The sequence below is a fragment of the Arachis hypogaea genome, chromosome 13, assembly GCF_003086295.3.
Source record: "Arachis hypogaea cultivar Tifrunner chromosome 13, arahy.Tifrunner.gnm2.J5K5, whole genome shotgun sequence".
NCBI classification, from domain to species: Eukaryota; Viridiplantae; Streptophyta; class Magnoliopsida; order Fabales; family Fabaceae; genus Arachis; species Arachis hypogaea.
The window spans coordinates 132,240,514-132,249,687 of NC_092048.1; the positions used below are offsets into that span (position 1 = coordinate 132,240,514).

The window sequence follows — 9,174 nt, forward strand, 5'->3', positions numbered from 1 at the left end:
ATGACCAGAACGAGGAAGGACATACTGCATCGGAGTTGGAGCAAGAGCATCAAGATGCAGTCAACAATTACAGAGCAATAATATCTCTGCAAGGAGCGGACAGACAACATAGAGAAGGCCCCTCAGGCGTTCAAGATTCAAGAAGAATCTCCTCTGAGGTGCACGAGCCAGAGAAGGAGGGACAACCTCACGCTGCCGATCTCATGGGGCTGCTACACGGCCACCAAAGACGGCTAGAACAGCTGGAACAAGATCTGAAACGACAGCGAGAAGCGGAGAGAAACCTAAGGAGAGAAGTTGAGCGACGAAACAAGATTGAAGAAAAGCTCTTAAAACTAGAATCCAACCTCTGAAATAGGAGTTCTCGCGTTGACCGAGAAGACACCCCATTGAGGGGAGAAGATCCATTCAGTGAAGATATCATGAGGGCAAAAGTTCCAAAGAACTTCAAAAGCCCTGATATGGATCTGTACGACAGGACCATCGACCTAAAACACTACCTTAGCAACTTCAAATATCAGATGTATCTAGCTGATGCCTCCGATGCTACCCGCTGCAAAGCCTTTCCAACGACTTTGACAAAGGCGGCGATGAAGTGGTTCAATAGCCTCCCCCCTAGGTCGGTCACCAGCTTCGACGACCTCTCGCGTAAGTTCCTTATGCAGTTTTCAATCCAGAAGGACAAAGTCAATCACGCGCCTAGTCTACTGGGAGTAAAACAAGAGGTCGGAGAACCCCTGAAAGACTACGTGGAAAGGTTCAACAAGGCGTGCTTAGAAATTCAGGACCTGCCTACTAAAGCAGTAATAATGGGTCTTGTCAATGGACTTCGAGAAGGACCTTTCTCGCAGTCCATCTCCAAGAGACACCTGACCTCTTTGAGCGATGTACAAGAAAGAGCCGAAAAGTACATCAACATGGAAGAAAATGCCAGACTGCGCGAATTGAGCTGGCGATCTGGGTACCCTCACTCATCAAGGGAAAAGGAGAGGGAGCCCAAGAAGAAAGAAGAAGTCGGGTCTGAAAGGCCCAGAAGATATCATTCTTACACACCCCTACGAGTTTTCCTAGTCGATATTTACAGAAAAATTTGTCACACTGAAAAGTTACATCCCCCTCGGCCTATAAAGAACAAGAAGGGGGGGGGGGAGTCGTAACGAATACTATGAATATCACAAGTTATATGTTACGACTTAAAAAATGTGATAGAAAAGCTGGCCAGGAAAGATCGGATAATCATGGAAAGAGGAAACGAGATGAGGAAGATCGGAGAGATCCGCCACCATAGACCCCGGAACGACATATACATATGATCTCGGGAGAGTTTGCTGGGGAAGGACTCACCAAATCATCTCGTAAAAGACATCTGAAGGAAGTTTTCCAAGTCGGGAGTAAACTACCCGATCTCCCAACCATCTCTTTCACCAAAGAAGACGGGCAAGGCATTGTTCTCGGGCATGACGATCCGGTGGTAATTACCATGATCCTCGCTAATGCTCATCTACATAGAACCCTGGTGGATTAGGGAAGCTCGGCAGATATCCTGTTCAAGCCAGCGTTTGATAAGTTGGGATTAGACGAAAAGGAGTTAAGGGCATACCTTGACACCTTCTACGGATTGGGGGACACACCAATAAAACCACTGGGATTCATACCCCTACATACAACTTTTGGAAAGTGGATGAAATCCAAGACTCTGAGCATCGACTTTATTGTCGTCGATGTGGGTTCGACTTATAATGCCTTGATAGGTAGAACGACCCTAAATCGTCTTGGAGAAGTGGTATCTACCCCCATCTTTGCATGAAATTCCCAACACTTAAGGGAATTGCAACCATCAGGGGAGATCAGAAGCTGGCGAGAAAGTGTTACAACGAAAGCCTAAACCTGAGGAATAAAGGCAAGGAAGTGAACACCATTGAGCTCGGAGGCATCCGAGTTAAAGAAGAATTACGACCACAGCCCGGAGAGAAGATTGAAGAGGTACAGATCAGGCAAGAAGATGGAAAGAATACCAATATAGGAGCCAATTTAAAAGGAGATTTGAAGCAAAAGCTGGTAAGACTCCTACAAGAGAACTCCGACCTCTTCACCTGGAAAGCTTCCGACATACCCGGGATAGATTCTGAGCTCGTGACGCATAAATTGTTGGTATACCCAGGATCCAGACCTATTCAACAAAGGAGACGAAAGCTCGGTCCTGAGTGGGCTCAAGTGGTCGAAGAGCAAATACAAGCCCTCCTAGAGGCCGGCTTTATTAGAGAAGTCAAGTATCCGGCCTAGTTGGAAAATGTGGTGCTAGTCAAGAAGCAGAACGGCAAGTGGAGGATGTGCGTTGACTACACCGACCTGAACAAAGCGTGTCCAAAAGACCCATATCCTCTTCCAAATATTGATGCCCTAGTAGATTCCAGCTCGGGATATCAATACTTGTCGTTCATGGATGCGTACTCGGGATATAATTAAATCCTGATGTACATGTCGGATCAGGAGAAGACATCTTTCATCACGCCTAGAGCGAATTACTGCTATGTGGTCATGCCCTTCGGGTTAAAAAATGCAAGAGCCACATACTAAAGGTTGATGAACAAGGTGTTCGCACCTCACTTTAGGAGTTTAATGGAAATATATGTGGACGACATGTTAATAAAAACCAAGGATGAGGCCAGCCTCCTGACCGATCTCTCACAAGTCTTCAGCACCATAAGGGCGCATGGGATGAGATTGAATCCCGCAAAGTGCACCTTTGCAGTGGAGGCTGAAAAATTTCTAGGATTTATGCTAACACAAAGGGGGATAGAAGCTAACCCCAACAAGTGTAGTGTAATCCTAGAGATGAAAATTCTGGCTTGCCTGAAAGAAGTCCAGCAGTTAAACGGCCGGCTTGCAACTCTGTCCAGATTCCTAGCAGGATCAGCGTTGAGATCCCTTCCGCTCTTTTCTCTACTAAGGAAATGATGCAAGTTCGAATAGACTTCTGGATGCGAAGAAGCTTTTCAGGATTTCAAAAGGTTTTTAAGCCAACCTCCTGTTCTGACCCGACCTAAAATCGGGGAAGAACTCGTCTTGTATTTGGCTGTAGCCGAAAAAGTTATGGCGCCAGCATTGATACGGGAGGATGAGGTCGGGCAGCATCCTGTATACTTCACCAGTAAAGTTTTGCAAGGCTCTGAGTTAAGGTATCAAAAACTTGAGAAGTTTGTGTATGCCTTAATAGTGGCGTCTCAAAGGCTACGGCCTTATTTTCAAACTCATACAATAAAAGTTCGAACGAACCAGCCCATGAAGCAAATTCTTCTAAAAACAGATATTGCGGGAAGAATGGTTCAATGGGCTATAGAACTATCCGAGTTCGACCTGAAGTATGAAACTCGGACAGCGATTAAAGCCCAATGCCTGACCGACTTCATGGCAGAATACGCGGGAGATCAAGAGGAGGCCTCCACAACTTGTGAGTTGTATGTGGACGGCTCTTCCAATAAAGTCGGAAGCGGTGCAGGCATGATACTGGTCAACCAAGAGGGGACCCAAATAGAAGTCTCCCTCAAATTTGAATTCTTGGCCTCCAACAATCAGGCCAAATATGAAGCCTTGATTGCCGGGTTGAAGTTAGCAGAAGAAATCGGTGCAACCAAAGTAGTGGTCTTCAGTGACTCTCAAGTGGTGACTTCTCAAATCAACAGAGAGTATCAGGCTAAAAACCCAAACATGAAAAGGTACTTAGACAAAACTTTGGAGTATCTTAGGCGATTCTCAGAGACCGAGGTCAGACACATAACCCGGGAGCTTAATAGCAGAGCAGACGTCCTCTTCAAGTTAGCAAGTACCAAGCCAGGAGGAAATAATAGAAGTCTAATCCAGGAAACCCTCCAAGAGCCCTCTGTCACGAAAACGGGGGCTAAACAAGATGTCTTAGAGGTATCCGGATTAGACTTTGGGTGGATGGCCCCATTAATCGAATACATAAAATTCGACATCCTACTCAAGGGGGAAAAAGAAGCCAAGAGAATCCGAAGGGAGGCACAAAGTTACACCTTGGTGAAAAATATCCTTTATAGAAGAGGAATATCCACACCATTGCTGAAGTGCGTCCCAATCTCAAAGATGACAGAATTTTTGGAAGAGGTGTACAATGACATCTGCGAAAATCATCTCGAAGCAAGGTCTTTAGCCAGAAAAATTAATAATTTTACTGGCCGACCTTGCAGAAGGATGCTATCGACTTTGTGAAAAAATGTTAGGCATGCCAAATGCATGCTAACTTTCATGTCGCTCCCCCCGAAGAACTTATCAGCATAACTTCTCCATGGCCTTTTGTAAAACGGGGACTGGACCTACTCAGACTTTTTCTCCAAGCGCCAGGACAAGTAAAATACCTCATAGTGGGAGTAGACTACTTCACGAAGTGGATCGAAGCAGAATCCTTAGCCACCATCACATCGTAGAGAGGTCGGAAGTTCCTCTATAAGAATATCATTACCAGGTATGGAATCTCCCATTCCATCACCACGGATAATGACACCCAGTTCACCGACTCTACATTCAGAAACTTGGTAGCCAGTATGAAGATCAAGCATCAGTTCACCTCGGTTGAGCACCCACAAGCGCACCCACAAGCATCAGTTCATACTGGCCAGATTGAAGAAAAGGCTTCAAGATGCAAAGGGGGGCTTAGGCCGAGGAGCTCCCTCAAGTGTTATGGGCATACCGGACTACACCTCAATCTGCCACTGGAGAAACACCCTTCCGACTTGCTTATGGCATAGAAGCCATGATACCAGTTGAAGTCAATTAGCAAAGTCCAAGGGTGAGGTTCTATAATGAGGTCGACAATATTCAGGCACATAACGAAGAACTCGAGCTACTCCTAGAAATTCAAGAACAGACCCAGATAAGGGAAGCAGCGCTCAAGCAAAGGATGACGAGTAGATACAACAAGAAAGTCATTCGTAGAAACTTCACCTTAGATGACTTGATTTTGATTCGTAATAACATTGGAGTAAACAAATCAGGTGAAGGAAAGCTCGCCGCCAATTGGAAGGGGCCATACAGGATAATTGAAATACTCGGAAAAGGGTATTACAAAATATCCGACCTGAATGGTACCGAGCTCCCCAGGTCGTGGCACGCCTGCAACATGAAGAGATATTATAGCTAGAAGCGAACTCTGCTCCCTGATGTACTCTTTTTTCTGACTTCACTAATTTTTCCAAGAAAGAGTTTTCCTGAAGGGGGTTTTAACTAGGCATCAAAGTGGGGACTAAGGGTTAAAAGTTGTAAATCCCTTAGTAGCTAAAACAACTTTTGTAAAAGTTATCTCCATCATCGACGAGCATTTATTTTATCTCTTCATAAATCCGTTATTATTATTAGGTTTAATTACTTTGCTGGTCCCTATAGTTTCGCAAAATTTTCAATTAGGTCCCTATACTTTTTTTTCTTTTAATTGAGTCCTTGCACCAATTTTTTTTTAATTGGGTCCCTACACTTTTTTTTCCTTTTATTTAGGTCTCTGTACCAATTCTTTTTTTAGTTGGGTCCCTATAAATTTAAGCCAATTACTACTAAGAGGGACTTAATTGAAAAAAAAATTGGTGCAGGGACCCAATTAAAAAGAAAAAAAGTATAGGGACCTAATTGAAAATTTCACGAAACTATAGGGACCAACAGAGTAATTAAACCACCTTATTATTATTCTATAAAACGCACCGATTTAAGCTCGAAAAAGCGTGAAAATTTCTTGACCGACCTGAGTGGTCGGCGAGATAAAACGATGAGGTACAAGTCGGTGTAAAGAGGTTACAAAAGACGATCATGATAACTCGGAAATAATATCGTTAACGACTCACAAGTCGGAAAGCCCGAGAAAAAACAAAATGCATCGCAAAAATAACCTAAGTTATGAAAACAATTCAATAAACAAAATTGAATATGTAAAGTCAAAACAAAAGAGATACAAAAATCCCTCAAGGATAGAACCGAAGGTTTTCTCAAAATTACTCGGCAAAAAGTTTTCGAAAAGTTTTGGACGATAGTGAAATTGTCTAACTTAGATAAAACAGTCCATATGACGAAAAGCTTTCTTTGTAAACTTGAAAGATCAAAACAATAGAGGTTTTTCACAAAAAGCCTTATAAAGTTAAAAGATCATTCAACAAAATTTTTTTTTCATCAAGCATAAAAAACGTCAGCAAGCATACATAATAAAAATATTTTTGTTAAAAAGCCCTTACCCAAAAAAAGGACCAGCAAAACAAATAATTGTTGTTAATGACCCTATTAGGGATCAAGTGTCAGAAGCCCCCACATAAAACAAACACATAAAAATAAATTGTTCAAAACGGGCCCACAAGTCAGCCCTAGTAGCCAAAAATCATTGAAAACCAAGAAGAGGATTGGAGTCATCAGCTGGAATGGAGCTCGAGTCTGCTGCAGGAGTCGAAGGGATCTCATCGGCCATAGTAGTCAGAGCATCGTCTGGTCGAGAAGAAGAGCTCGGCAAGGATCCTTCAATTTGCTCAACCTCATGGGGAGGAGATTCAATAACGCGCTGCCCACGAGTCTTCAACTCGGAATCGGTCTCAGGACGAGGAGGGGAGACAATTTCTCTATTAATGACCACTTTGTCAAGATGGAGGGGTGAAAGGTCCAAGTCAAGAGCGATAACTCCGACTTGTTCCTTGAACACCCTGAATGCCTCCTCCGAGCTCTCAATAATAGAATCCTCCTCCAGGTCCTAATAGGCCTCCCGATTCGACTCCAGTTGCTTCTGCAGATCAATATTCTCAGAAAAATCCTCACATAATTTTTCTCAGCCTTGCTCTTCATCCCTTCAGCCAAAGCACATTGGGCCATTAACTTTTTCTCCTTCTCCTGGAACTGAGCGAGCTCATCTTTCAGCCAGGTTTTCTCCTCCTACAATCTCTTCTCTTCTTCCTGGTATAGGACAATCCTCCCTTGAAGATCCTCTATGGACTTCCAAGTAGTACTCAAGGGAGTTTTGTCCAAAATATCAAGGAGAGAAGTACAAACCCCAGCAGTCCGAATTCCACCTCGGATCAAGATGTTAAGATGATTTCGGAGAGCAGCATAGCAATTTGGCTATAAGGAAGGATGTGCCTCCTAGCAAACTTTGGACCATCGAACCCAGCATCCCCAACGCTAGAGGAGTCGGATTCCATGGTTTTTCATTTTTTTTCTCAAGCTCCGAGGTGGACTGAGCTGGGGGAGGAGGAGGAGGAGGAGGATGAGGAGGAGGAGTAATAGGATTTACCAAAAGGGGCTGAGAGTATGACCCCAGACCCGAGCTTTGACGACGAGGGGGAGTGGATGAGACCCCGACTTCCTGCGCAGCAGCTCGGGCGCGAGCCTTCCTCTTCGCCTCCTGGACCTTCTGGTAAGCAGCGCTTGACCTGCTTTTCACCATTTCTGAAAGAAAGAATAAAAGTTGATTAGCCTACACACCGGAAAAGAACACATTGCAAGTCAGAATTCATCAAAAGCAGCCACAAAGAAAACTACCTAGCTCGGTTTGGATGAAACTCGAAGGGCCAAGAAGGAATTTCTTAGTAACTAGGTTCGGAGCTCGCCCCCAAGCCTCTCGAAAAAACCCAAAAATGGCCTCCTCTACCTCATCCAAGTCATCTAGGCTATATTTATCAACCGGGGAGGCCTCCAACCAGTATAGAGGAAATTGGGGTTCATTGTTCTCATTCAAGAAAAAAGGATGATGACCTTCTACGGCCTGGATCTTGAAGAAAAAGTTTTTGAAGTCCTAAAAGGATTCATCAAAGATGGAAAAAACTTTCCGACCTCGAATAGCCCGAAAAGACACCCACTGCTGTTTGTTTTGTTTATTGGAAGCACTAAAGGACTTGGTCAAGTAGAAGAGATAGAAAAAGATTTTTAAAGAAATCGGAAAATCAAGCTCTTGCCTCACAAGTTGGTAAATCTTCATAAAACCCCAAGAATTGGGACGAAGCTGGGTAGGGGCAACTCGACAATGAGATAAAACTCCCATCTCAAAGTCGGAAAAAGGAAAGGAAACCCCCAAGCGGGTAAAAAGGCAATCATACATGAAAAAGAAGTGAGGCTCAGAATCATTGATCCTCCCACAGCGAAACCGATCGTCAGTATCTGGGGCCACTAGTTCGTATTTTGGTTTGTCAGCATCAAGGATACAAATCCTATGGTATTTGCGGAGCTCGGTTAAGAAAACAGTATCCACTAGAGGGTGTTTAGAAAGCACGGAGGAATCTACCCATCTTAAAAGGGTCTTAGGGATACGAGAAGACATTTTTCCAGAAAAATAAAATATAAGGAAATATACCTACATGACACAAAAGAAAAGAAACCATAAAAAAATAGGGTTCTAACAACAAGATAGTTCTTTCATAGCAGATAAAGGAAACAGCCAGCAAGCAGTAAAAGAAAATAACTTTTCTAAGAGCAGAACATAGAAATCCCAAAGTTTCTCACTACAACAGCAAGCATGCATCAAAGATATAGCTTAAAACTCCCTTCCTGACATACGGTACACCAAACGAGAATAAAAGAAAATACGGTGAAAACAACAAAGGAAAGCAAGATAAGAAGAACTAACCTTCTTTGTAAAGTCACCAAAGGGAAGAGTTCCAGTAGCCGAGGTAAAGCACCCGCGAACGAAAGGTCAAAGGGAGTTTTAAGTGAAAGAGTGAAAAGAGCAGGGAAAGAAACTCCGAAGAGAAGACGAAAGAAAACAAAGAAAGGAGAGGAAAAGTATTTATAACGTACTAGGGGCATAACAGTAAAACGACATTGTCATTAAAGAAACACACCGTTACCAATGTAACTGCCCCCCTCTCCCCACATGTAAATGTAAGCTCCGAACGGACGCGACGTTTGATTAGACACGACGGTTGAGAAATTCAAAATCACGTCGGTTCTAAACTAAAATCACGTCATTTTTCCGACTTGAATAGACCCGAGTTCAATTAATACTCGAATCCAACTCATAGCTAAGAGATCGGACTCAAGTAGGGACATTGTTCATGCCCTGCTCCAATACTATGGTCCAGGCCCAAGTAAGTTAAAAAAGACCCAATCCAAAAGATAGCCTTTACCGCTTACCCGACCTCCTCAAAGAGGTCGGATTCGACATGAGCTGGTAGATAACACTTATACATATAAGTAACT

At 43.5% G+C, this 9,174-nt stretch overlaps 2 protein-coding genes across 2 annotated transcripts; both read left to right on the top strand.

The window, feature by feature from the left end:
• Window positions 1-422: 422 nt before the first annotated feature.
• On the top strand, window positions 423-1,288 carry LOC112735456 (uncharacterized). The gene is made up of 2 exons (XM_025784992.1): window positions 423-1,018; window positions 1,210-1,288. Exons 1-2 carry the CDS (start codon window positions 423-425, stop codon window positions 1,286-1,288), a joined length of 675 nt encoding a protein of 224 aa, XP_025640777.1.
• A 2,120-nt stretch (window positions 1,289-3,408) lies between these two features.
• LOC140177746 (uncharacterized) lies at window positions 3,409-5,057 on the top strand. Its single transcript, XM_072210903.1, has 2 exons — window positions 3,409-3,918; window positions 5,013-5,057. Exons 1-2 carry the CDS (start codon window positions 3,409-3,411, stop codon window positions 5,055-5,057), a joined length of 555 nt encoding a protein of 184 aa, XP_072067004.1.
• The last annotated feature ends 4,117 nt before the right edge of the window (window positions 5,058-9,174 follow it).